Source organism: Odocoileus virginianus, chromosome 1 (genome assembly GCF_023699985.2).
Source record: "Odocoileus virginianus isolate 20LAN1187 ecotype Illinois chromosome 1, Ovbor_1.2, whole genome shotgun sequence".
Classification (NCBI taxonomy): domain Eukaryota; kingdom Metazoa; phylum Chordata; class Mammalia; order Artiodactyla; family Cervidae; genus Odocoileus; species Odocoileus virginianus.
This window is the reverse complement of record NC_069674.1, coordinates 7268156-7296136: the sequence shown is the minus strand read 5'-3', so window position 1 is coordinate 7296136 and position 27981 is coordinate 7268156. Positions and strand designations below refer to the sequence as shown.

Below are 27981 nucleotides of genomic sequence, written 5' to 3'. Positions count from 1 at the left end.
GGTAAATTGCTTTTTTAAAAAAATTATTGGAGTGCAGTTGATTTACAATGTTGTTTTAGCTTCGGTATACAGCAAAGTGATTCAGTTACACCTGTTTCCACTCTAGATTCTTCCCCATACAGGTGATGACAGGGTATTGAGTTCCCTGTGCTGTACAGGAGACCCTTGTTAGTTATCGGTGTTATAGATGGCAGTGTGCCTATGTCCCAGTCTCCCAATTCATCCCTCCCCTACCTCACCCCATCCTCACCGTAAGTTTGTTTTCTACATCTCTAACTCTTTGTTTTGTAGATACGTTCATTTGTACCTTTTTTTAAGATTTCCACATGTGAATGATTCTATATGATACAGTGTGTCTTTTTCTGGCTTCACTTAGCATGACAATCTTTAAATCTGTCCATGTTGCTGCAAATGGCATTATTTTGTTCTTTTTTATGTGGCTGAATAATATTCCATTGTGTCTAGGTACCACAACTTCTTTATCCATTTACTTATAGACATTTAGGTTGCCTTCATGTCGGTCCCAGCTACTGTTAAATAGTGCTTCAGTGGACATTGGAATTCAGGTACATTTTCAGATTATGGTTTTCTGCAGATACATGCCCAGGAGTGGGGTTGCCAGATCACATAATAAAGAGCTTCATGGTCTTTTTTTTTTTTTTAACTCAAGGATAATTGCTTTACAATATTGTGTTCGTTTCTGCTGCACAACAAAGTGAATCAGATATAGACCCCCTCCCTCTTGCGCTCCCCCCCAACCCTCCCCTGTCCGACCCCTCCAGGGAGGACCTCTGGGTCGTCACAGAGGCCACAGTGGGGCTCCCAGTGTTGTCCAGCAGCTTCCCGCCAGCTGTCCCACACACGGTGGGGTATCTGTGCTGATGCTACTCTCTCAACTCATCCCACCCTCCCCTTCAAGAGGGAAGGCACCTCTTCATGAGACTTTCCTGACGTCTCTCGAGTTCCTCCAGGACGAAGAGTGTCCTTGGTGAGAAGACCGAGGACGTCCGTGAGCAAAGGCGGACTGGAGGTGGGTGGTGGGAGGTCCCCTCTACATGCCCCCCACCCTGACCCCCTCACACTGGGTGAGTCCTGTTTAATGGGTGTGGAATACAGTTCCAGACTTCGTGCCTTCATTCCACAAACCACATCCTAGCCTAACAAGAACGGCCAGGCCTCCAAATACAAGCCATGAGGGTCGAGTTCCCCGGCATCCAGTGAGCTGCATTTTTCCGAACTTAAATAGTAGCTTTCTGAATCTGCCTAGGGACCGACGTCCAGCTTCTGAAGGGCGCCTAGTGCCCAGGCCCTCTGGGAAGTTCACGCCCTGGGGGAGGGTGGTGGGTGGCAGCCTTGGCATAACCCACAGGGATTGGTCCACTGAAAGAAAACTGTTCCGGACAGTCGCTATGGTGCTGCCTCCTGACGGAACCATCTCCTCTCTCCTAGGATGGGGCAGGTAAGGTAGAGCCCAGGGCCAGGACCCCCTCTCTCCCAGGCTGGGTTCTCATGGGTCAAGCCTCGCGCCTGCCTAGAGGCAGACTGCCAGCCGTCACTGGTCAAGCGCCTTTGTAAGAGGCAGCCAGGGACACCACAGCAGGAGATAAAGGGTCGAGAGGCACCTGAATTTAAAATATTTTTACTGAGTATTTTAAGATGGCCTACCTATTCATTGAGGTATCTTAATCTTCCTTTGAAAAGAAATACAAGATTTTGCCACACCCAGCTAAAAAAATCAAATGTGCTGACTCATTTGAAGAAAATCCCCCTTATGTAAATCTTAAAAAAAATAAAATGAAGACCTTTTTTTTGTTTTGTTTTTTAGGAATGGCAACAACTTGTCTGGGTGATTTGATTCTATACACATGAACCTCATCTCTTTAGAGGCAGAATGATGACTTGGTCAAGATAGGTGAGGACAGTTTTCTAAAACTTCTTTATGGAGCTTTGGTTCACATACAAAAAGCTGTGTGACTTAGATGTGTTGGACCACTTCTCATACCAGGTACTACACACACCCCTCCCTGGATCATTTGTAACAGAGGATGGAGACACAAGTGTTGATTTGAGCTTATTCTGGTAAGAGCCCAAAGCCCATGCAATTTCCAGCAGAGTGTGTGTGTGTGTGTGCATGTGCACACTTAGTCATGTCTGACTCTGCAATCCCGTGGACTGTAGCGCACCAGGCTCCTCTGTCCATAGAGATTCTCCAGGCAATACTGGAGTGGGTTGCCATGCCCTCCTCCAGGGGAACATTTCCGACCCAGGACTCATACCAGGGTCTCCTGCATTGAAAGCGGGTTCTTTACCAGCTGAACCACCAGGGAAGCCCTCTAATGGAATACTTAGGTTCTTGCAAAATGTCCACGTTTGAAACCTTTCTTGACGACCTACCGACAAATCTGAAAGTGGGCTTCCTTGGTGGCTCAGATGGTTAAGAATCTGCCTGCAATGCAGGAGACCTGGGTTCAATCCCTGGGTCCGGAAGATCCTACCTGCAACCTACAAATCCAAATGACGCAATTTGTGCGTTGATTTTTGGCAGTGGTGGGGCAGTTGAACACCTTGGGCAGAGGTGGGAATCCAGAGTTGGAGTCATTGACTGGACACTGAAGTCTGGAGGTTGAGTGACCCAGACAATACTGAGAGATAGTTAGGAAGCAGTTTCTAGGTAGAGGAATACTTTTTTTTATAAACTGCAAAATGTTGAAACTTTTGTCATGCAGAACGGTGTGATGGCATCTTCAAGTTAGCCTGCGGCAGTTAGTCGGAGTCTGAGGTGCTGCCTGTACTTGGACGTCAGGACTGTGGTCAGACGTGTGGGTCTTCATGACCACTGGGGAAAGGCTTAGGGACCACAGATGCTGACCAGCTGGGCAGCCTGTTGTCGGGCTCTTTTCAGTGGACAAGGTCTGACCTTCCTAAACCATGGCAACCGTGACTGCATCCATATCCTGATGTGGTAACTCATTCCACTCATCCTTCCTGGTTCTGTTGGGGAACTAAACCCGCCAGGCTCACACTGTCGGTTATTACCTCGGTGGGAGAGCAAGGGGAAGAGAAAAGAGCACATACTTAAACTTGGTGTTCTGTGTGAACTGAACACCTTGTGTCAAGCTCTCCTTTCTCCCCCCCATTCCAGGTAAAAGAAAATGTCAAGCTGACAAGCTAAGGATGCTCTCGATCACGTGGGATGTGGCCATGGCTGCAGCCCAGGATTTCTGGTCAGGATCTCTGCATCCGTGAGGTCAGTGGACCGGTTCCTGGAGGTACGCTGCTAGTCGAGGAATGAAAGCCCACGGTGTGCGAAGCGCACACACAGGGCGGTGCTCCCAAGCCCTGCCCTCCATCAGGGACAGCTGCTGTCTGCTGCAGTTCGGTCTCTGGTCACATGACGGGGAACAAACGGGCTTCATGGGGGCCGCATGCCAAGGGTGGGATGTGGCAGTCGGGGGGTGACTCTCCCCGAATTGGTCAGCGACGCCTCCTGGGTGGAGTGCGGAGACCAGGTGTCTCAGCAGGTTGCAGGGAAGCTGAGGGGACACAGGAGACACACAAGTGTCTTTTTCACTGTCAGGCCAAGGTGAATGAACTGTATCCCAGGACTCAGCTCACTGGCTTGTGCGTCGAGGCGGCAGAAACCAGCCTTGTGCATGTTTGCATAACTGGAAAGGAAGGTGTTCTGAGCGTCCCATTCATGTTATAAATCAATGAAAACTTGGTGAATGCTGCCGTCCTGGGCGCTCCTACCACCGCCCAGCCTGAGGAGCAGCTTCCCGGGACATTAAGGGTGTCTTATTCCATCAAGATTTAGAAGTAGTCTGGTTGTCCCCGTCACATTTCTGAAGGGCTGTATCTAGTGGGATTTAGCGCTAGATCGTTCGCAGGAATCTTCTGTCATTTTGGAGAACGAGGTTCAGAGGGCGGGAACCTGCAGGCCTCTTAGCACCGGGGACACGCCCCATCCACCCGGGTCTCGGACGCGAGCAGTGATCGCTTACTGTGTCCTTGTCTCCTTAGCCGGTATGTATGGTGTATGGTAACATGTTTGCAATAGTATTTATTAATTTGCCTAATACAGGCAATACGTGTTATACCCAGATTCCCAGGATGGCTTCTGACAAACCAAAGGGGTGAAGTTTTTCCCATCACTCAGTCCTTTTCTAAAACCAGTTGGAGAGGGTGTAACAGATGACTATGACAAGGAGAAGTTCAAGTATTCTTTATTCAAAGTTGAAAAATGTACCACACTGCATTATTGCAAAAATTCACTGGTACAAAAACACTTTGCAGCTGGTGAGAAGGCAATAAAAAGTTGATTTTTTTAAACTCATTACTATAAATTATTCTTACAGTACTTTGCAAATTCAGAATTTCAAACTGCATTTTCTTTTTCTAAATCGCCCACAGTACTCGAGGTTCCTGAAGCTAAGGCCGCTGTTCCGAGAGGAGGGGGGAGGAGGTAGCACGCGTCAAGGGATCTCCATTTCTCTTTCGATGCCCACGTACTTCAGGGCGTCGGCCTGGCTGTATCTGAAACAGCAGGAGGAACAGGTGAGCCAGCGCAGAGTGAGACCCAGCCCACTCAGCACGGCACACACGAGCCCACTACTGCTGGCTGCACAAAGGCGCCTTCGCAGAAGGGGTGCAAACATTTCAGCTACAGAGGGGCCAAGCTGGACAGAACTGGCAATAACACCCCTTCCCCAGCCAGCCCTCTGCCCCTGAAACCAACGGCCTGGGAAGGCAGGCCCGCAGGGGGCTGGTATTGAGGCCAAACACAGGGGGCGCAGAGCACCTTAGTGAGCGGGCCAGAGCCGGCCACGGGCCCCTTGAAGCCAGGACAGCACAGAGGCCAGAAGAGATGCCTGAGACTCTTGCCCTTGGGTGAGCCCTAGGTGCCCCGGCTGCTCCTCCTGGGAAGATCTGGGTTGGAAACAGCTCCACACAGGCCCCAGTTTAAGACAGTTCTACACAAAATACCAAGCTTCTCCATGAGATGTATAGTGAGCCACAGGATTTGTTCAACTAAACATTCCTCTGACTACATTTAAATATTCTATAACTTGTCAATTTTCCCCAGAACTTGACAGTATAAAATGCTAGCCGGATGCCCAGCAGCATAAGCAATCCCCTGGAACCTGTGCTCAGCACCCTGACAGCAGGCATGGACCCTGAAGGTAAAAATGGAGCTTTCTGCATTTTTTGAACGTTCAGAAAGCATGACTTTATCCTGAAAACGCCATTACCCAACAGTTCACCCTAGCCCCCAGCACCACCTGTGGCAAATCACCAGCCCGACGGAAGCCGGCCTCTGGCCAGAGCTCAGCGTCCCGGAAGAAAAGCCAAAGCCCTCAGATACTAGAAACCAACCTGTAATCGAAAAACAGCTCTTCACCAGTCTGGATGGCTCGCTTAGCAAAAATCCCTATCCTGTGATCGCCGTTGACCATCATCACTGCAAAGAGAGGCATGGGTTCAAGACATCGGTGAGAACGACCCAGGAGAGGAGCTGACAGTCGGGAGAGGAGCCTAGAACCACTCAGGACGCCCTGCGGGGACTCTGCCCACCTCGGAGCACCTACCTTTTGCATAGCAGTTGGGATTTACTGAGTGATTTGCAAAACGAATCTTGTTACCCTTGCGGGTTGCATCCACCACAAAATCTAAAGAGAAAAAAATAAGCATAACCTAGCAAACAATTAGTTTTAAGTCAATAAATACAAGGTTATTATGATTCTGTAAAAATATAAGTGGTTATTGTTCTTTAGAGTTTGCTTTCAAAAGCAAGTAAATCATTCAACCAAGTTCACCTGGTAAGAAATGACCTCTGGAAGAAAATGCTGCCCTAGGTTAAAAAGAGATTCTTCCCAACATCATAGATATCTTCAAATTAGTTTTTTTCATGTTACTGGTTATGGAACATGAAGACCACCTGTTTCAGTGGCGAGACCCCGCCCCCCCCCCCCCGCCCCGAGTAGCACGGGTGTGAAGCAGGGACCCAGCTACCCTGATGTCCTCCCCTAGGATCAGGGTCTGCACGCACGTGTCCCTGTCCATCCTCGGGACCCTCAGGGAAGCTGAGGAGGTGCTTCACAGGGCAGGGCTCCAGGCCCTCCCAGGTGAGAGGTGCCGAGTGGTATCTGAGGCAGGAGGGACGCAGGAGAGCCAGGCTGTGGAGCCAAGGATGGCTCAGAGCCCGGGCCACCGCGGGCCCCCCTCTCTGGACAGTGACCACTCTCTGCACACAGAACCCGTGACCACCCACTCCCCAAGTTACACTCTGCAAACCTGGGGGGAAGTAAAAGTCTCTCAGTCGTGTCCAACTCTTTGCAACCCCATGGACTGTAGCCCACCAGGCTCCTCTGTCCAGGGAATGCTCTGGACAAGAATACTGGAGTGGGTACCATTTCCTTCTCCAGGGGATCTTCCCGACCCAGGGATCAAACCCAGGTCACCTGCACTCCAGGTGGATTCTTTACCAGCTGAGCCCCCAGGGACGCCTTCCAGCAATCAGCCTATTCCTAAGCCCAGCCCCTTTCAAACAGCTGACGCCGGGGACGGCTCATGTCATCTCTGCTGCTTCAGCCCCTGAGGTGCGGCCTGGGAAGCAGAGGGGCGCCGACCCCCCAGCGTACCGTTGTTCAAGTTGAACAGAAAGCTGCACATGTACTTGTCATATACTTTCCCTCTTCTGTCTGCTTCATCTTGAGAAATAATCTGAAAAGACAGACACGGGGTGAGGTGATTCAGGATCAGGTGAGCCTGGCAGAACACACCCAGCTCATCTGAAACGTTCAGGACCTTCACAACACTCAAGAGAGGGTCACTGGCCAGTTTCTCTTTGTCAGAGAACAGTGGTGGTTTTAAGGACTCTTAGAAAAACTTCCACAGCTTTAAAGTAACTGCCTGGAGAATATGAGTAACCTGAGTCTCTTTACTTGGTACCAGATGCAGCCAGCCCCAGGGTTTGCCCTAAATTAACAACCTAGAAAGGATGCTTTAGTTTATCAGTTAAGCTACGGATTAAACAGAAGAGACTCGTCGTCATAAAGCTCTTGTTCTCCCCTCTTTCTCCTGGGTGATAAAAAGTGGAATGTGACCAGGACTGAAGCAATGTAGCTTTCAAGCAAACCAAACCCACAAGTCTAAGCTGAAAAGGCACTTTATATTCATTTCTAATCAAACCCAGTGGACCTGCCCAATGAAAATCAGTCCAAAGCATATTACAGGTGATACCACGTGAACACAGTGGACATCCCGCTGTCTGTGACTGACTGGGGGGGCCCGGCCTTACCTCTCCACAGTATTCCGAGATGAATTCATTTTTCTGTACAGGGTCTTTGATGAAGATCCCCCAGCCTGCGACATCAGACGGTGCCAGCAGTAAATGCTAAAGAATAAACAAAATCGTAATCAAAGGAGAATGAGGCTGGACAGATCAGACCACAGGATGAACCAGGTGATTCAGCCACAGATGGGTGTGGGAGTCAGCGTCCCCTGTATGACCAGAGGGGCCAACAAGCTGCAGAAGCCACATTTTGTTTTTTTTTTTGTAAACCCAGTACAGAGCCTAAATGTCTGCCTCAGAGGAAAACGGTGTCGCTGAGCTGGTCCGCATGTGTGTCGCCAGCCATCCTTCAGCCTTGACGCAGGCCGCCTGCGCCCCCTCCACCTGCCCCGGGCCCAGTCGCCGCCCCTCCTGGTGGGTCAGCGCTCTACCCCTCCCTCCTTCCAGAGCACTGTTCCACAGCCCTTCCTCACGACAGCACAGAAGCCCAGGGCCAGCACTCTGGGCTCAGCTGGCGCCAAGGTGATCACCGCCGTCAATTTACAGACAGACTGTTTGGGAACGAAGCCCGAGGCCCTACCTTTTCATCAAGGCTGACTATCATGCTTTCATTCCACATTTCTTATGTCTTTAAAGGAGACTCCCTGATCCCCAAGCTCCTAAGGTGTGCTTGACCGGGCCTACAGGGCCTGTCAGGGCAGTTAACCAAGTACCTCCTTGACCAGCAAGATACTGTTAAGCAAATGAAACCTAATTGGGAAAAAGATATCTACACAGTTTTCTGTTTGAGGAGGGAAAAGATGTCTAGAAAGGAACGCCTGCTCGGAGCCCAGCTCTTCTCCTTCTGAATCTCAGAACTCTGGGTTTAGTGATTATTCCTAATTCATGGGGTCAGGACGACGAAGCAGTTAACGCACACAGCGCTCAGACCAGGGCCTGCACTGTCAGTTCCGTCCCCCAGTCATGTCTCTGCGACCCCACGGACCGCAGCACGCCTGCCTCCCTGTCCAGCACCAGCAAACCCACGTCCATCGAGTCGGTGATGCCATCCAACCATCTCATCCCCTGTCGTCCCCTTCTCCTCCTGCCCTCAACCTTTCCCAGCATCAGGGTCATTTTACTGTCATCGCCTCCCCTAAAAACCTGAGACAACTAACCCAGCAGTGCTGTTCGTTTCTTACGCTCAGCAACAACCCCCCGGTTGGGATGACTAGGCCCTGCGTGCAGCACCCTCCTACCTTCTTGGAGCCCCGCTGGATGCTGCAGTTCTTGCAGGACACGTTCTTGCTGTCCCAGTGGTCGGCCGCGCCGCAGGTGAGACAGAGGTCGGGGTCGCACTCGCGGACGGCCAGATAGCACGGGCACTGCTTCGTGTTGCACTGGGCTTTGCAGCGGCAGCCGGGAAAGCGGTTCTGACCTTCAGAGAGACGCCCCGTCAGGGGAGAACGGCCCAGCGGCCTCACCGAGCCTGCACGGCCCCTCACTCTCCCACCGTCGTCGCACGGGAGGGGAAGCGAGCGGGACGTCAGAGCCATCCACGCGGACGCCGCCACTGGTGTGAGAGGCGCTCTGCGTACTTACAGTGCAGCGATTACGCGCAGCGAGGCGGGCTCTGGACCGCGTGACACCCGGGCTCCCCAGCCGCTCTCAGTCAGGGCTCTAGGGGCCTCCCTGGTGTCCAGGCTTCAGTGCACAGTTACCGTCCTCACCCGGATGCCACTACATCCTTCACTCTGAAGACCGAACCCATCTAACTCATAATAATCTCTAGTGTCCAGAAAGTATTTGGGAAGCCATTTCTAGATTTGCCTTCCATTCTGTGCCAACTTTACTATGATTTAAAAGTTAAATGATCAAAGACAGTACAAAGCTCTTTTAATGCACGCTGGCCTCACCTGCCCGCCTACCTGCCTCAGCAGGAGGCGGGCTGGACACTGATCCTTGGCCCCACACAGGCTTGTGGTGGGAGCGAGCTTCCCAATGGAAACAACGCAGGGGTTGCCATGATGCCCTGGTGTTGACTGAAGTTAGTTTTAAATTCCTGACCAACAGTCAATTTAATTCTCACGCAATGACATCAAGACAACAAGTACTTACACTCTGAACTACACTGACAAAACTTTTCACAAAAATTTTGTGCTATCACACAAGGGCACGAGCTGTCGCAAGGCTGCCGCGGGTGGTCACAGGGTTGATAGTTGTAAACGTGGTTGGAGGAGCCGTCTGCACAGACAAGAGCACCGCGTCAGTCCCGAACGCTGTGAGGTGACCACACGCCCAACAGGCACATGTTCCCCCCGTGACCTGAGCTCAGGGCTGTCCTCGCCATGTCCACCTCACTCTCCGTCTACACACCCCCCGCCCGCCAAGAGCCAGGGGGCCCCGGGCACCGTCACATCTCAGTCAGGCTCCCAGTTCTCTAGCCACCAGAAGGCCTCCAATCTAAACTGGTTTAAGGCACAGAGTCAGCTCTATCTGAACATCCCAAACTCTAACCCAGTTACTATTCTAAGACACACGAGGAGGAGACAGCGCGTTCCCAAGGACGCTGAACGGGAAGATGCTGACCCTTCTTCAGCTGGATCTTCCTGCAGTGTGCAGCCCACAACCTGCAAAACACAAGCAGATGACAGACCCTGGTGACCCGGGCGTCCTGCAGCAGCCAGCCCGCCGCGTGCCGCTGTCCGCTCTCTGCAGAGGGTACTGACACCGCACACTCTAATTTCCAGTCGAATCATTTCAACTGAGCTATCTGGGCAGAAATAACCCAAACAAACAAGGCAAACGTATCTACTAAAGCTAAATTATTAAATTACGTATCAAAGAAATGTAATATGAACACGCAGACGATTTGTGAGGTATAATCTAAGTGTTCCCTTACCCGACACCCAGCTATGCTTCTAAAAACCCTGGAAGGGTTTCAACAGTGCATCCAGGGACTCTCCGTCTCCGTGGACAGGGGTCGGCCTGCCGCCTTCACTGCACCGTCACTTGCTCCGCCGGGCTGACAGCGGGGTGGCCGTGAAGAGTACCTGAGTCAATGCCACACACTTGGCACACCCGGGCTCTGGAGCGGGAACTGGCTCTGGAGCTCACAGGCTCCCAAGACACACCACATACGCTCGTGCCTTTACTGCAGAGGCTATCAAATAGTTCTCCGAAACGAAAATGGAACCTTGACTATGACTCAACACACCAAACCTACGGACAGCCACTGGGCCTCACAGAAAAATGGCAGCAACGGCCCGAGGAAGCCGGCCGGGCCAGCCCCGACCTCCCCCCGGCATACTCACCGGTGTTTCCTCTTCTTCTTCCGGGGAGGGGTGTCCACGTCCTCAGCGGGGGCCGGCGCGATGACACTGGATTCTTTGACTCGAAACTCATACACCTGACAGGAGGCAGAGTCACAGGCCGTGAGGACCGTCTGTGAGCACACGGGTCTCCTGCTCACTCACACACACGCTCTGCTCGGCTGTCCCTTGGCGCTGCTGAGGTCACTCTCTGTTTAAGAGTCACGAGTCAAAGTCGCTCAATCGTGTCCAGCTCTTTGCGACCCCCTGGACTATCCAGTCCATGGAATTCTCTGGGCCAGAATACTGGAATGGGTAGCCTTGCCCTTCTCCAGGGGATCTTCCCAACCCTGGGATTGAACCCAGGTCTCCCACACTGCAAGTGGGTTCTTTACCAGCGGAGGCACCAGGGAAGCCCCAAGAGTCACAAGGCTACATCTAAATTCTTGTGGGTTTTTGAAACCCACTGCCACCTACCTGCAGCATCTAAAGTCAAGACTTATTTCTTTCAGTTCCCTCTCAGTGGAAAAAAAAGTTCTTTTCAGATGAACAGGAACTTAATAACCAGGAACGTTCCTAGGCTGGACAGTGACCACACACTTGTCCGTCTGAAGGTCTCTGCCGTTACCTTTCCCAGCCACGCTCACCTGCCGACACGTTTTGGTGCCGATGAGCCTGGCGATGGCACAGAAGTTGTCGTAGTAGGTGCCGATGAGGACCCTGAACATAGAGGCCTCAGCGCCGCTCCACTCCACGTTCTCGGGGGGCTCTGTGTTGGGCTTCATCTTTATTGGCGTTTGACACCGAGAATTCGCTTCTACAAAACCAAAGTTAATAGGCACTGCTCAGGAAGTGGCAAGTGGAGAAAGGGAGGGAGGGAGGCATGGAATGGCAGTCAGAGAACAGTGTTAGGATGCAGAGCTTGGGTGTGCTTCAGCAAACAGAAAGTGAATCATATGTGGGAATACATGAAGGCTAGAAACTATCAGGAAGCTTTTCCCCATGGACACATGAGATCAGGCTCCCCTTAACACAACCTTCTAAAATGGAAGCAAACGGGGTTCCACAGCTGCTGGTCACGGTAGGATGCAAACGGCTCAAAGGACAGCCGAGAACGCACTAGTCAGGAGTTGGGCTGCTTTCTCCTAACCAACGCCACCCACCCGCAGACCATCAAGAATGGTCACCTGAATGATCAAAGTTCTTTATGCCCTGCCTGAGAAAACTTGCAAAAGGAAACCGACCCAGAGTGTGAAAACACACTGGATCATCAACCTTCAAATAACCCGGACGGACCGCAAGACAGGCGAGAGGAGGGAGCCGCCGGCTCTGCTCCTGGGCGTCTCACCGCGCTGAAAACCAGCGGCTCAGGAGAGCACCCGGCCCCCGCGCAGCGCCCACCGGGGCCGCCCGGAGCCTCACCCGAGGAGCTGGAGGTCTCGTCCTTCTTCTCCTCCTCGTCCTTGTCGTTGCTCTCCCCGCCCGTCTCGGCCCCCGCCTCCCGGTCACTGTCCGTGTCCTTCGACTCCAGCACGTTGATGGTGGGGGTGCTGGGCCTGCTGCTGTTGTTGGGAAGCCGGCCTCTCCGGCGGCCCCCCGGGCGCTTCGGGGGGGTCTTGATCCGCTCGGCAGTGAGGGCCGCAGCGAACTCCTTCGCTCCCTCCTACAACAGCAAGAGTGGAGACATCAGAGTCAAGTTCTACAATGCGTTCTGGCAGAGGAGGAAGAAAAGGACTGGGTAAGCATGTTAGTCAGACTTATCAGTGTCTGCTTTTCACAGGCAGTCACATCTAAAGACAATCGTTTTCCTATCTGCTTTCCATGGTTTGAAGATTTGAAAAAGATAAGTATGGCTTCTACAAACTCAGGCGAGACAGTTCTGTATTAACTGATTATGAGTTAAGATACAGAATATACTTTAGGGAACACAGTCTATTTAAAAAAGTGAACTTTAAGAGGAGTCACACACCTAGTGTGCATCTAAAGTCAGCCTTTCCTGTCTCAGGACTTCTTAAGCCAACACTCGCTCCTCTACGGTCGCGTCTGAAGTATACAAGAATACAGGACGCACACATGAGCCATCCGTCCCTCTTCTGCCCCTTTCTTCCTGTGAGGGATGCACGGCCCCAGGAAGACAAGGAAGGACCCTGAGGGAGAGGCAGTGAGGGTCACAGTCTGTGCTGCCAGGCACGATAACCCCGTCTCGGAAAGTACACAGCAATGGTAGGACCATGGACTACAGACCACAGACACACTTTAGATGAGCCAAATAAAATGCTGCCTTGTAAAGAATACTGTACAACAGTGCTCAAGAATTCCATTTTTAGTGGCAATAGAAGGGAGAAGTTTGAAAGCAGCCAACAGTTTTATACTTCATTCTACAAAAACCAAATTGCTTAAAAATAGGATACCTTCTGTAGGTGCCATTCAATGAATCTTCTGTCCAAAATCCAACAGGCAATATATACCCACTTAGTTCCTAGGTAGGAGTGGCTTGGTTCAAAGAGGGGAAATGGTAAAAATAAGATAGTACCCATAAAAAACAACTTTCCTAACTCATATTTTCCTAAACCCTTACCTTCTCTCCATCATTACAAAAAAAAAAAAAACACACACACACCCCTCATCTCTGGGACCTACATATAACACGCTGAACTACAGCAGGTCTACAGCTGACAGGAGGGTGATGGCTCTGAGCAAGGCTCAGAAACCACTGTGCTTCTGGGGTTTGGGCGGCTGCTCTGCGCTTCCTGTCTAAGGTTGGCGGAAGGTACCAGAGTCTTGGATCCTAAGTCCTGCACACACTGCTGAAGAGACTGACACTGGTAAAGAATAATGCAAGATAACAAAGGACTAGGATGTGCAGTAGGTACGAGCTACCGAGAACCGTGGCTGAGAAACCTTGCCTATTGTATGGCCAGTAGCAGTACGGGAATGACAGCTTACCACTGACTTCACAGACCTCACGAAAATTCAAAATTCAGACTTCTCCACTCCCTCCAGAACCCCCCGCACATGCTTACCAAGTGCTGATAACAGTGGGGGCCACAAGGCTTGTTGTCGAGGGCCGTCTCCGTGTTCTTCCGCTTGTAAGTGTTGGGTGTGGCGTGAAAAGCTGAAGAATAAACAGACAACAGCCAAACATGAAGTAAAACAGTTACTTTTTCATTCCTCCAATTCCAAAGGAAAAAGGCAATTACACATCATCACACTTCTGCTAACACGTGGTGGACACTGTGGAACTTCCGTCACGCTCTTACTGAATACTCACCATGTATTTTCCTCAGCTCTCCCCCAGAACACCTGAGCCCTAATTATAAACATTTACTTGAGTCTTTAATGTCTCCATAGAAATAACTGATGTATCCTCTACACAGAAATGAGTTTCCTCTTTTCACCAGAAGAATCCTGACACCTACAACTTATTGATTTCTAAAGAAAGGTCAGCCCCTAGCTTGTCAAATGAGGGAATAGACTGGGACACCGCTTGTTAAAAACCTGGGTTCAAAGACAGTGAGGACAGCCTTGGAAGTCAGTTTCTATGAATCACACACAATTCAAGAACCCAGGGGGAGCCTGCAGTCAGCACTTTCTGCAGGGAAAAACAGTAGTCAGATAAAATGGCTTTGGCAAGATACAGTGTTTGAAACTTAAGATGCCCAAATAACATACCAGAGAGACTCACACTCCAGCACACTGGTCCCCTAACCAAGGATGAAAGCACAGCAGCCGGACCTGACAACCTGGGACGCTGGCTTCAGAGCACAAAGGCAAGTACCAGAAAAGCCCTACCCAGCATCACACACGACGCAAAGTAATGTGGATAAAAACAAGTGACAGATTCATGAAATAATTATTCCAAAATATATATGTAAAAAGCCATACTTCTATCCATAGAACTTAAATGGGAAATGGCGACAGACTGATGAGGAAAGGAAGAGAAAGGAAAAACAAACAGTTATGCTTTTAAAGTGGAAATCCAAGGCTCAGGTCCCCGTGTCAAGTATGTGAGTTGCTTTTTCCCAGAATAAGAGTCTGATACCATATGACTGATTTCACCCTGGACTGGCATGGGTGAGGGCCCCTAAAATGTCAACACAAAGGCTGAGCACATGGAAGGTGAAGGTCACGTAAGGAGAAGGAGTTACATCAATCCAGACATAAGGTCATCATGAGCCAAAGGCACGTGCGGGCTTTGAGCCTGGATGTCTCCTCCAGTACGTGCTAGGTTTAGAGACTGATATTTTGCCACAGTTCACAGAAGAAGACACAGCTGTGTCTGTACACCCACACACACTCTGGTCTTGAGAGAGAAGGTGTCACTAAGTCAGGACTAAGTGACGGTGCACGGAGTCGCAAAAGCATCGGACACGACTTAGCAACTAAACAACAAAAAACAGCAGCAACAATCATTTCACTTGCGCTACGGGAAGAAAATCTGAAAGGAAAGAACAAAAGGAGAGTCATCAGATAGTCAGTGAGATAGAACCCTTACTTTAAAATGTGAGTTTTACCTTAGGTAATATAAATTTAATAAGATTTCAATAAACACACCTAGACTCTTTAGACAAACTGATTCTAAAATTTACATAGAAAAACAAGAATGGCCAGGAGATCTCGGAATAAAACCCACCAAACAGACAGACTCAAGGAACAAGACCCTCGGATCAGAAGCAGAGCCCAGCCCCTGTGGTGACCAGGACCGACTGCAGCTCAGGGCAGCGCCAGAGGGACCTGCTGACAACGGTGGGAAACAGCAGTCCCGGAGATGGGGGTGAGCTGGAGCCAAAATCCTAACAGAGCAAACCAAATGGATCAAAGGGAGAGATGTTTTCAGAAAGTCTAAACGTTCTAGGGAAAAAGGTGAGACTCCCTTTAAAATCTTGGAGTAGGGAAAGCCAAATGATAGATTTAACTACTTCTAAAGGTTTTGTGTTTTTGTTTTTTAAGTTTGCTACAGGATTTTTAACAAACTGGAAAGAAAACACTGCAACTCATCGCAAAAAAAACTAATTCCCTGAGTATATAAAGAACTTCAAGATATCAAAAAGACCACCAAAGCCAAAAGGATAAAAAGAGTTCAGAGAAAACAAAACACAAATCTCTTAATCATATAGAGAAATGCAAATTACATTGTGCTAGAAATCATTTTTACTGATTCAATCAATAAGATCAAAGCCTGTTGTTTAACACACTCGGGTCGCTGGGCTCTAGGGAAACCAGCACTCTCACTCTGCTGATGGATCTTTAAACTGGCAGACCCCCATATGGCGGGCTGTTGGGCAGGACCTGCACACAGCGGGCCAGGCTAACCTGTGCCCGTGAGAGAACGCACCGGCGCACTACGCGGGGCGATTCACTGTGCGCCGTTCCCTAAGTGCTGACCTCCGGGGGCTGCATCTGACACAGGAGAGGACGGCATAGCCGTCCAGACAGGATTAAATCTGCAAACCTGAGTCCAGAGCGGGAAAGCCGAGTCCAACAGCACCACGTGAACAGAACAGGGTGGCTGGAAAAGAATGTGTGTGTACAATATCTGCTGGAAGAAACTACAGAAAGACACAGAAGAGCTAAAAGTGGAAGCAGTTCCCTTACAAGGGAGTGAGGACGGGGGAGACTTTCCTGGACAGCTCTGAATGCTATTCTGAAATACACAAGTGTGAAGGATTCTGAAAAAATAATAGCTAAAAACACAAGCCAGGTGCTACTATTTGAAGTATTTTGCACATAGTAATAAATTTAATCCTCAAGACTGTATGTTATTCCTATCATACAAAGAACAAAAAGCACAAAATGCTGTATTTAACGGGTATGTTTAGTCATTTATTTAATGACTTCTTTTACCCAAGAAAAACACACAGTGTGTGATCTTCTGTCAGCATCAGTGTAAAGCGATGAACGCCGGCAGAACTGATAGGCCTCACTGGGAGGACCGAGGGGCGCGCGGCACACCCGCCAGGCCAGGGGAGCCGGCCTCAGTAAGCACAGCCCCCGTCTCGCCCTCTCCCCAGCCTGAATGACGGCTCGATGAGCAGGCTCATCGTTCATCCAAATCACTCTGGAAGAGCACAAGAAGATAACTCCTGTGATAACGTTTCAAAGGAGCGTCCTCCTGCCTTGGCTCATTTGTACAAAAAGGTTATCAAATGCTGCAGCCGCCAACAAGTTGGAGGGGACATTCTACCGATTCCAAGAAGGGCTCCCACCAAGTTTCTTCCTATAGTGACATCTGAATGCAATTTACAGTATTCTTAAGCAAGAACTGGACAATATTTTATAAAATGACCATGTGTAAGTAAGTAAAGGGGAATTAAACGCAATTCCAGACAATTTCCCTTGTGGCTCAGCTGGTAAAGAATCCGCCTACAATGCAGGAGATGGGTTCGATCCCTGGATTGGGAAGATCCCCTGGAGAAGAGAAAGGCTACCCACTCCAGTATTCTGGCCTGGAGAATTCCATGGACTGTATAGTCCAGGGGATCACAAAGAGTCAAACATGACTGAGCGACTTTCACTTCAAGGGCTGTGTGAAGACAAGGCTGCCAAGTCCAAGTGAGGTATTTCATAACCCTACAAGGGCTGGGGTAACAAATAGCTGGCTTCTGCAACTATTAGAACTATCACATCATCCATGTAAACTATGTCAGGAGTGTAGATAACAGCAGCGAGGACGTGGAAGATACAATGATAATTCTCAAAGTCTACTTCAAGGTTTTCTAACTTAAGATAACTAAACCACTCATACTTCACACACACAACCATTTCCAGGCCAAGATACGCATCACATAACAAATTTTGTGCTATAAAAAGTAGATAGAGCAAAAACTCAAAATGAGACAAGATGTAGTTGCTTGGGCAGGCTAATTAACACTACGAGGTACAACTGGACAGAGGGAAAAAACTACAAAAGGTGGACCCAGGAACTCTAAAAGGACAAAGCAACATGAGCCACCTTCGCACATGGACAAAGGTGTTACGCCACAGATGGCCAGCTGCTCAAAAGTCTAATACAGAAAAAGCTAACCTGTATTAAGTAAACCCTTCTTATTAGGAACCAGGAGGTATGAAATGTATTCTCACAACGCATGCCTCCCAAGTCACTGGTACTCTTTAAATTGTACTTAAACCTGGAAAATGTACTAAGAAACCTCATTCTCCAGCAGAATCAGAAAAATACAGGAGTATCATATGTATAAATTTCATTAAGAACATTTAATGCTTTAACTATATTCAAATGCAGGTGTTTTTAAAACCAACTTATTTAGAGGACCCTCTCTCCCACTCCAAACACCAGACTTAACACTCAACAGATAAGAATAGATACATAAACACCTTTTTAGCAGGCTGTGTGATCTTACTACCCTTGGCAGTGAAAGCCAAGTCCTAACTACAGAACCGCCAGGGAATTCCCTTTAGTTAATTTCTTATTTGACAAAACCTGTTCATCAGCATGGAGAACGTTGCTCTGGGCTACCAGCTAGTTCACAGTGAGTTTTATTACAAAACCACCATAATGTTAGCATTTATGGAAAAATCAGTGGCCTGTATTCCAAGTTAGGGGAGACAGTAGTCCCAACTTAACATGTGCAAAAAGACTTCAGAGCAACCTCAAGCAACAAATTAAAAAATACCAGTACTTTGATTCTAACATATTTTTCAGTCATAACTGTTAAGATTAAATGACAGATCCTAGTGGTAACAGATGACAACGCTTTCCAAGTTGATTTAACACACAATTCCACAACAAAGATAGAAAATGAAAACGTACAGTAACCGCACTTACGATGTAGGAAGCAGTCGTATTTAAAGCAGCGCCTACAGAAAAGCGTGTGGAACGAATGCAAGCTCTGCTCCCTCTGCACAGACTTGGCGTTCGGCCCGTCTATGTTGGGGGTGCACTCAGGAGGAAGTGCGCCCGGGAGCTGCTGCTCCGTGAGTTCTTTGTACCTGACATCAACCAAGAGAAAGGCACGTGAGGGTGAAACCAGAACCACATTCTTGAACACAGAAGTTTCCACACGCTTTCTATTTACTACTTTGGATATTTTATCTTGCCTAAAACACAGAAAAGGGTCTGGCCTACAGCAATCTTTATTTAGATGAAGAGCCAATTACACATTACACATAGTATATCAAGAAACATTCACAGATGTTATTCAGATCTGTCATGAAAAATGTTATTACATTCATTAAAACAAAGCAGTCATGGCAGTAAAATTTCTATGGGTGTCCAGAGAAATTTCCTCTTACACGCACTCCTATAAATTGTGTGTGTGCACACTCATGCACACTTCCATCTATGATAAACGCAGCCCAGGGTCCCACGGACACACACACGGATCAGTCCGAGTGTCCCGCAAACACTGAACGCGCAGAGCAGCGGCTTCACCAGCTCCAGCTCTAAAAACCAGAATGGCCAGTCACGTGCCACACACAGCAAGGCCGTATCCAAAGAGCAAACCTTACTTTTCCTTTAGCTCTTCCGCTGTGCCCTTATCTGGAAACATTGAGGAAATAGCTTCAAAAATTTTATCAGAAGGAAATTTCCGAGGTGGACGGCTTTCTTTATCTAAACAGGGAAATGAGAAAGGAAAAAAGAATGAAAGTGAACAAGCTCACCAATGCTTCATTTTGTCTACACTTAGCAATGCGGATTTCTCAAGAAATTACCAATTCTCTGTCTCTCTCACTTCTAACCTATTTTACAAGTATCTGGAATGCTGGTAGGTCAGACAAAACTCAAAATCAAATATGCAAAGTTTCAAGTGCACCGGGAGGCAGAAAAACCCAGGCTCTGATCCCAGCTCAGCACTGCCTGCTGCTGTGACCCTGTCCCGTCACTGACCCCCCTGCACGTGTCATCTGTGAAACGAGGGCCCACAGGATCACTAAGGCACCGATTCTGAGGACAGGATGCTTCTCTGAAACTGCAACTTCCCCAAAAATTCTTCTATGCTGACTTCATAATGAGCTTTGTCAAGTCTCTTCCAACCCCAGCTCTAAATCGGGACCCTCTAACTTCTCTGGTGATCCGTAATTAGTGTGCAAGTTACAGCATGTGCCCTGGGGTCAGTCAGAGCTGGTTTCCAAAACAGAACTTCCTGGGTTCTCTTTCTTCCCAATGCTGTGATCTTAAGTTACTTCACCTCACTAAACCCATCTCAACTATAAAGTGGATCTGAGGATAAAATCCACTTTATTCCATATGGAATATTAGGAAGAGTAAATGTCTATACACATATAAAGTGATATAAATTGACAAGTGTATGACCTGCATATAGTAAAAAACTGACGTTACATATTACAGTAATTATGATAATTGTCCAGGGAAACCCAAAACCTGTACATTCCTTTGCTAGCCAAGGAAATAAAAGACTCACACGTGTAGGATGAAATGTTACAAATAGTATTTTAATTTTGATTATACTACCGCTGATGTGACATTTAACAGAAGAAAAAAGAAGGGAAGTTTACCTGTACTCTATTTTTTTGAAAAACGCTGTTATGGCTACACACAAACCTAACAAGACAGATGTACCTTCTCGACTCTCCTCTAGATCTTTCTGTTTTTCTTCTCTTTCATCAGGATCATCTCCATCATCATCATCATCATCATCATTGTACTGACCAAGAGCATTCACCAGCTCCACAAAAATTTCATCATTTATAAACCCACATTCTGAAATTCATCAAATCAAGTATCAGATATACATAAAAGTATACCATGCTTTTTTCTAATTTGTAAGAAACAACTGCAGCACATCAATCAGCACTGTAACACCATAATTATTATAAAATTTGGGAGAAAGGTCATTTCCAGGACTGGCCTAAGGCAAAGCTGGAAGTAGAATTTACCCTCAACACCAGTCATTTTCACAAATTTCCAGTGCTGGAGACCACAGCCTAATTCTCTAGAAACTAAATACGGCCTTCACCTCCTTCTGAACAACGTATCCACCAGATTGCGCTGTCCACTTGTGAAGAGATGAGAGGCTATTACACACCACCCTCCTGCCAGGCACTTTAACAGTTCTCCTGTTAAAGCACGAAGCTGTGATTCTAATGACAGGACTTTCAGGTCTTGTGGTGGCCTAGCAGAGAAAGTCATTTTGATCACAAGGCCTTTTGGAGTCCATGTTACATAAGCAGGGCTCTAATCCTAACCCATTTCATTGCTAAAGAATCTTAAAATCTATATACATTGAAACAATTCTATTTAATTTGCATGTGATTGACAGCTTTTTAATAACCAGCTATGCATAATTTCCAAGTGGCAAATACAATCCTTCAATTTAAAAATAGATAGGGAAAATACTGAAAATTTTAGCCTAGGCCAATCCAGCAGTTTTAATTTTTAAAAAATCTTTTTCATACTGACGTTTGAAAAAACAAATCAAAATATCAATTCTCTGGCCCCTTTTCCAAGAGAATAAACACATGCCTCACCTCTATCCCCGTGTACTTTTCCATCATAATTTTTTATTAGTTCTTCAATGAAAGTCCCATCCTGGTCTAAAACTTCATCCCCCATGTATGGAATGTTATGTAAAACAGTTTCATCTTCCACCTAAAAGTGAAAAAAATAAATATATTTAAAAAGTAGACACATCCTAAGTTTTTTAAAAGCAAATGTAACATAACTGAAATACAGTATTTTTTCATAAGCAGATGTCCATACCCAGTTCTCCAGATCTAAAATAATAGCCAACTCTAAAAGCTACAAAGAAATAAATGATGCTTCTCATCAATATCTGAGAAAACTGTTTACAGGAAAAAAACTTAAGAAAAAATACTGTATCATGAAATCAGTTACTACAATTTACCATCACTTCATGTCCCTCTAAGACAGGAACACGCCACAAGTTACGGTGTGGCCCATCAACCATTTGAAGCCATGTTCCTGCTTCAGACATTTAAAAGCATCTCAGGGTCGACAAATACAGCTTATCAAAGCCAACCATAAATAACAATGCCCCAAAAGGAAAAAAACTAATTAAGTGAGGATTTCCAAACTTCACTTGATCAACTTATCGACAGTCAACATAATAAATTCTAGGCACGTAAAATATAGATGGTTCATTACAGGTTATGCCAAAAGGATTTACTCTCATTCATAAAATAGGAACATTCTACAATAACAAAATGCTTCAACACTATGAACAAGACATATCAAACCTGATAGTGCTAATAAAGATGACAGATGAGTTTATATCAAGGTTTGGAAGATACCAGGGAAGAAAGAGGGTGCTGGCTGAGCAGGAAAGGGCTAGTCAAAGAAAAGTTCAGAGAGGACACAGGACTTCAAGAAAACAAGGGACAGGAAGCTGATATTCTTGGGGGAAGAGAACTTTCAATAAAATAGTTAAAGAGTAATTATAGATAAAGACACAACCTTTCTGAAGTTCATATCCTAAATAAGGAGACTAATTTTAAAACAAGGATAGGTCTCAGTCTGAAGAGGCCTTTGAACAAGGTATTGATTAAAAACAGAATTTTAGAAAGAAATTCTGATAACAGAACAGACTGGCTAAGATTGAAGAGAGGAAATGGCAACTATTTAAGTGTGTGGTGCCTCAGGCTGACCCATGACTGATACAGAGGAACAGGCTGGGAAAAGGCCGGGACACACAGGAGCTGCCAAGTAGGAGCACACAGGAAATAGGAAAAAGCAGGGAATTTTTCAAACAATTCCTACATAACAAATCTAGGGCAGGTGCAGAGTTCATAAAGATAATGGTACCTCTGACCAACAAAGCAAAGGCAAACTGGGAGGAAAAGTGCACATGGGGTGTAAAACGAAAACGTACATGCTAATGCACTGTTCTAGTCAGAGTCAACCTGACATACAGCTACTGAGTCTAGCTGCCAGCACACCTTACCGGCACTAAACCCCATTTAAAACTGGGAAAGTTCATTATTTTGGACACAAGCCAAAATGAAATGACAGTTGGCTATTTTTTGTCTTCACAATTATATCCATAAAACCTCTGCACTGCAGGACATACCCTAGCCATAAAAAAGAAAAGTCTGCCTAATCTGGCTTTCATCACTAGCAAAACCCATGTCTGATTCATAAATAATACTGACAACTTTGGAGGAGGAGATGAATTATGATTGGAGGGCTGATAGATACACACTACTATCCATAAAACAAGAGGGACCTATACTCAATATCTTGTAATAATCTATAAGGAAAAACAATCCAGAAAGGAATCACTTTGCTATGCACTGAAAACTAACACAAGAGTATAAACTGACTATACTTCAATTTTTTCAAATGGTTAAAAAAATTTATTGCCAAGTTTAAAACACTATATTCCTTCAGAATTTCAGTCTGTGAAAATATAAGCCCTCTCAGAAGTTCTTGCAACATGATTCTCAAACCAAATGTTTTTGAATAAAGCCTTAAATACACAAATCTACGCAATGGCAAAAGAGAATCTCAAGTTTACCTTTAAGCCTCCACTGAGAAAAGTTACTGAGGATGTTATAAACACCTATTTATTGAAAAATCTAGCAGGCAATTCTCTAAAGTAGGCTCACCAAGGACTTCCATCAAGATTTCAACAGCCCTATTATTTTATATAGCAAGTAAACTATAAAACTATGCATTTTTAATTTGACAAAACAAGTCAAGAATGCATACTTTAACTTCTCTTTTGTTCCATCCTCTCCTTCATCCTACCTCCATAAAGAATTAAATACTAGCATTTCATAACAAAAGCTATTGTGCCAGTGTTATCTGTGGGAAAATAGCCTTATGCTGAGACTATTTCATAGTGTAATTATCATTTAATAACATGCTGCCTAAAATTGTTCTAAATAATAAGCTCTCACTTAACAAAATCTCAAAGTCAGACTGAGATTACAGGATACTAACATCTTTAAGAGCAAGAACTATAAGCTTCATCTTTTAAATATATTTTAAACCCCAGGTATGGTTTTTGCTTAATATTTTCCCTTTGGAGGGCTTCCCTGGTGGCTCAGGCGGTAAAGTGTCTGCCTGCGGTGCGGGAGACCCAGGTTCAATCCCTGGGTTGGGAAGATCCCCTGGAAAAGGAAATGGCAACCCACTCCAGTACTCTTGCCTGGAAAATTCCATGGATTGAGGAGTCTGGTAGGCTACGGACTATGGAGTCGCAAAGAGTCGGACATGACTGAGTGACTTCACTTTCACTTTCCCTTTGCAGAATGTTACTTAAAAGAAGTAAATAAAAGCAAAAAAAAAAAAAAATTAAAAAGGACTAAGAGCAAGATCAACACTGAAAAGGCTTAAAAATACATATATTAACCAGTTTAAAAAAATTACTCCAAGTGTTCCCATTTCAACAGCTATTTTTACTTACACTATCTTGAAGTATTTCTACAAACAAAACTAGTGGAGGTGATAGAATTCCACCAGAGCTATTTAAAATCCTAAAAGATGATCTGTTACGGTGCTACACTCAAAATGCCAGCAAATTTGGAAAACTCAGCAGTGGCCACAGGACTGGAAAAGGTTGGTTTTCATTCCAATCCCAAAGAAAGGCAGTGCCAAAGAATGTTCACATCGCTGTATAATTGCACTCATTTCACATGTGAGCAAAAACATGCTCAAAATCCTTCAAGCTAGGCTTCAAACATAGACAGCATATTAAAAAGCAGAGACATTACTTTGCCAACAAAGACAAACTCTGCCGTCTAATCAAAGCTATGGTTTTTCCAGTAGTCGTGAATGGATGTGAGAGCTGGGCTATAAAGAAAGCTGAGCACTGAAGAATTGATGCTTTTGAACTATGGTGTTGGAGAAGACTCTTGAGAGAGTCCCTTGGACTGCAAGGAGATCCAGCCAGTCAATCCTGAAGGAAATCAGTCCTAATATTCATTGGAAGGACTGATGCTGAAGCTGAAACTCCAATACTTTGGTCACCTGATGCAGAGAAACTGACTCATTGGAAAAGACCCTAATGCTGGGAAAGATTGAAGGCAGGAGGAAAGGGGGACGACAGAGGATGAGATGGTTGGATGGTGTCACCACCTCAAAGGACATGAGTTTGAGCGAGCTCCAGAAGTTGGTGATGGACAGGGAAGCCTGGTGTGCTGCAATTCATGGGGTTGCAAAGAGTCAGACATAATTTAGTGACTGAACAACAAAATCTTGACTTACCTTGACATGAAAATTATGCTTTGGTTAAAAGAAGTAATTACCAAATAAAAAGACACATTATTTACATACCATGAAATTCTGCTGTAGAGGAGACCAAGAATACATTATTGGTACTGAAGCAACTGCATTCAGAGTCTTTAATGGGATGACTTGTGTTGGAAAATCCAAATCACTGGTCACCGAACACTAGAACAGAAAAAGTAGAATTGACTCCTAAGAATAAAAGGACAACCTGAAGCCTCAGTCATCATATTATAAAGAGATGCTGCCTACTTACATCATTTTGAAAAGTAAATTTCTTTACCTGAGACAGTAAGTTGGTAAAAACCAAAAAGCATTCTCTCCTCTTTTACTTAGTGACCAAAAAAGCTTCAGATTTTGAAAATTTTCAAAACCTTCCAACACCTCCCATATTTACCAGTACCAGTAAGAATCAAATATTATATTTATGTTGGCCTCAGATTAACTGCTCTTTGCTTTCACCATAAATTTCCTACCTCACTGCTTAATTTTGCTTACATCTCAACCACATGAGACAATAACATAAATCTTACTAAGTAAGAATTTAGAAACTTGTTAGGTTCACCTTTATCTTTACCTTCCCTTTTTAAAAAGTCAAGTGTCTGCTGATATCATCAGATGATACACTAATATAAAAGGTAGTAGATGTGAGTTTCAATCACAACAAAATGGATTCAAATCAATTCTGCAGAAGTGTAATCCCTAAATTATTAATAACAACAGCTAATGTCATTAAGCACTTTCTATGTGCTAGGCACTATTTTAAACACTTAACATGTCTCATATTCAGTCCTCATCACAGCGCTGTAAGATGGGGACTATTCTTAGTGCCCATTTTACAGGTGAGAAAACTGACAGGAAGGATACATAACTGGCCCGAAGTCATACACGAGTCAGGGCTAGAATTTAAGCCCAGAAAGTCTGACTCTGGAGCCCCTCTTCTTACCCAATACACACACTGTCAGGATACCACATCTCTAATACCAGTTAAGTGCATATATTCCCCTGAAACATTATACCGTATTTCATCCAATTTACAATGACATGAATTTTAAAGCACACCATACACCATTCTGTATCATTAAGAAAATAATGTTGCCAATTAAACTATAACACAATACTTTATCATAGTGACTCTAAGATGCATGCCAGTTTCAGATGTAAAATGTTTAGAAGTTTGCATCTTTGACTTGATGAAATACGGTAAAGATCTGTGTCCAAAGACCACAGCACTTCACCCTGTCTAGGAATCCAGATTCTCTTAAGGAGCTCCAATACCCGATGTCAGGTCTCCAGAGCCATCTCAAAAATGCCCTTGACAAATAATCCATGAAAACAGAGCAAAAAGAAGTAGAATTGAAGTAGTAAAATGAAACCAAAAAAGTCATATCTATAAGACACACATAATTATTAAATGTTTCATTTTTATCAAAGAAGATTTAAAAATATCAGGGCTAGATTTGGTGAAATCAGAGTGGAAGTCTTTGGCCTCCAGGCCCACCTGGCCCTTAGCATGTCCTCAGGCCAGGAGGACAATCTTCCAATAGTCACAGTCACCCAGAGCAAAAACAGTTCCTTCCTCAGTGGAAGGGAAGGTTTAAAGATAGAACAGTTAGGAAAAACTGTGACAGTAGTTAATCCATTAATTTGCTTTCCAAAAGGGCAAAGATCAAAGGTGACACTAGAGAGCTCATGGCTCAAGTAAGTAAGACAGTGTGAACAGTTGACTAAGCTCCAGAACCCGCAATCTTTCCCCGTTTCCTCCCTTGGCCTCTGATACAATTCCTCATGCATCCGTCCAATAATAAGAGCAGTTAACATTTATTGAGCACGTACTATGTTGCAGGCACTGTGCTAAGTGCTTCATATGCATTATCGTAACCACTCCTCATCTTAGCCTTTAGCATCACGACTGCACGATGAGGAGGCAACTGAGGTTCAAAGAAGTTAAATAACTTGCCTGGTCAGAAAGACAGTCAACTTCCAAGCCAGGATGGAAGCCTCAGTCTGATTGCTACACCCGGGAGCCTCGTCCGTACGCTCCAGCCCTTCCCGGGATGCTCATGCCATGGGTGCTATACGCCGAGCATCTTCTCCCCCACCTCCTCCTCTTCCCCTCTTCCTACCACATCTTCATTCCTTCTTAAGTTACTTAACCAGCTAACAGTGGGGCAAAGAATGGCTGAAACTACAGAATAAAGTGATATACACTGTCCAGAGGTTTTAAGTTCAAAACAATTTCAGTCCTTGCAAAACAAATTGGAATTTTTGAATTTTGTTTTACACGTGGTGGAGGCAAATTAATTCAGTGACTTTAATTCAGAAGACTGGTCCCCTTTAAAGCGTGGGGGACAAGGGGGAGCGGCTGCCTCTCCAACTCTGGCAAACCCAAGGTCACACTCAGAGGAGGAGGGAGAGCTGCGTGTCCTACTCAACCACCAGACAGGGGGGGCACGAGCCCCGCCCCGCCGGTCTGCCCGGCGTCATGAGGATGCTGAGTCCACTGAACGAGGTCACGTCTCCGTGAACAGAAAGAACTTAGAGAAGCGCAGAAAATAAGATGGCAGAGGCTGCAGCACTGGGTACTGTCTCCCACCCCACACCTGCCACACCCTATCACCTAGACCTCAAGTCTCAGCCCTAAGTGTTACCAAGGGGCTGGAAATAAGCTCTCTGAAGGCAAAAGTGGCTGCGGCAGAGCGTGGTGCTACGTCTGCCTCGCAACAATACTCAGCACAGTGTCTCAAAAAAGAGTAGGCACTCAAAAAATGTTCCTGGAATGAACCGACTGCATTTGCTGCCTTTTCCCCGATGGAGACTTCGACTTCCATTTCTTTTAAAGCTACGAGAACACCTAAGTAACAATTTGAAGGTCTATACCCACCTCGTTATCTATGCATTATCTCTAGAAACTCTATCCCATTCTTTAACTATTAACTAAAAACCATATCCCTTTCGTTTATGAAATAATATTCAAATGCAAAAGCATTTGCTGGTAAAACAAGTTTGGGAATTCTTATTCATTGACTTACAGGAAAGTTACTCAAAAATCCCAGTTACTTATCAGTAACTTTTTTTCTTTGAAAATGTATCATCCTTGACAGTTTATGTTATCAAGTCTCACATCACTCAGAGGACTGAACAGGACTTTGACCTCCTGGGTCTCCACAGCCTTTTACCTGATCAAAGCCTTGGGCTCAGGAACTCACTAGGAGACCTATATATCAACCAAT

General features: G+C 46.0%; 1 protein-coding gene, 1 long non-coding RNA gene and 1 other non-coding gene across 7 annotated transcripts in view; 2 read left to right on the top strand and 1 right to left on the bottom strand.

Annotated features, from left to right (window-relative positions):
• The first annotated feature begins 22 nt into the window (after positions 1 to 22).
• On the top strand, positions 23 to 5735 carry LOC110138582 (uncharacterized). Its single transcript, XR_011485368.1, has 3 exons — positions 23 to 1912; positions 2006 to 4554; positions 5084 to 5735. It is a non-coding gene; the product is annotated as an uncharacterized lncRNA (long non-coding RNA).
• Positions 4208 to 27981, bottom strand: part of EZH2 (enhancer of zeste 2 polycomb repressive complex 2 subunit) — a 55857-nt gene continuing 32083 nt past the window's right edge. For 2 of the 5 annotated variants that reach the window (XM_070460402.1, XM_070460459.1), the window contains exons 4-20: positions 24797 to 24913; positions 21028 to 21148; positions 20120 to 20260; positions 19048 to 19150; positions 18350 to 18528; positions 13605 to 13696; positions 12004 to 12244; positions 11229 to 11398; positions 10585 to 10679; positions 9860 to 9900; positions 9389 to 9514; positions 8530 to 8708; positions 7298 to 7393; positions 6639 to 6720; positions 5586 to 5666; positions 5374 to 5458; positions 4208 to 4533 (exon numbers count right to left, since the gene is read on the bottom strand). In XM_070460402.1, the coding sequence (XP_070316503.1) occupies positions 4473 to 4533; positions 5374 to 5458; positions 5586 to 5666; positions 6639 to 6720; positions 7298 to 7393; positions 8530 to 8708; positions 9389 to 9514; positions 9860 to 9900; positions 10585 to 10679; positions 11229 to 11398; positions 12004 to 12244; positions 13605 to 13696; positions 18350 to 18528; positions 19048 to 19150; positions 20120 to 20260; positions 21028 to 21148; positions 24797 to 24913 (2010 nt within the window). In that variant the 3' untranslated portion in view covers positions 4208 to 4472. The remainder of the gene's footprint in view (positions 4534 to 5373; positions 5459 to 5585; positions 5667 to 6638; positions 6721 to 7297; positions 7394 to 8529; positions 8709 to 9388; positions 9515 to 9859; positions 9901 to 10584; positions 10680 to 11228; positions 11399 to 12003; positions 12245 to 13604; positions 13697 to 18349; positions 18529 to 19047; positions 19151 to 20119; positions 20261 to 21027; positions 21149 to 24796; positions 24914 to 27981) is intronic. The other 3 variants (XM_020895726.2, XM_070460525.1, XM_070460599.1) reach the window with 3 other exon arrangements.
• TRNAR-GCG (transfer RNA arginine (anticodon GCG)) lies at positions 23554 to 23625 on the top strand. The gene has a single exon. It is a non-coding gene; the product is annotated as a tRNA-Arg (tRNA).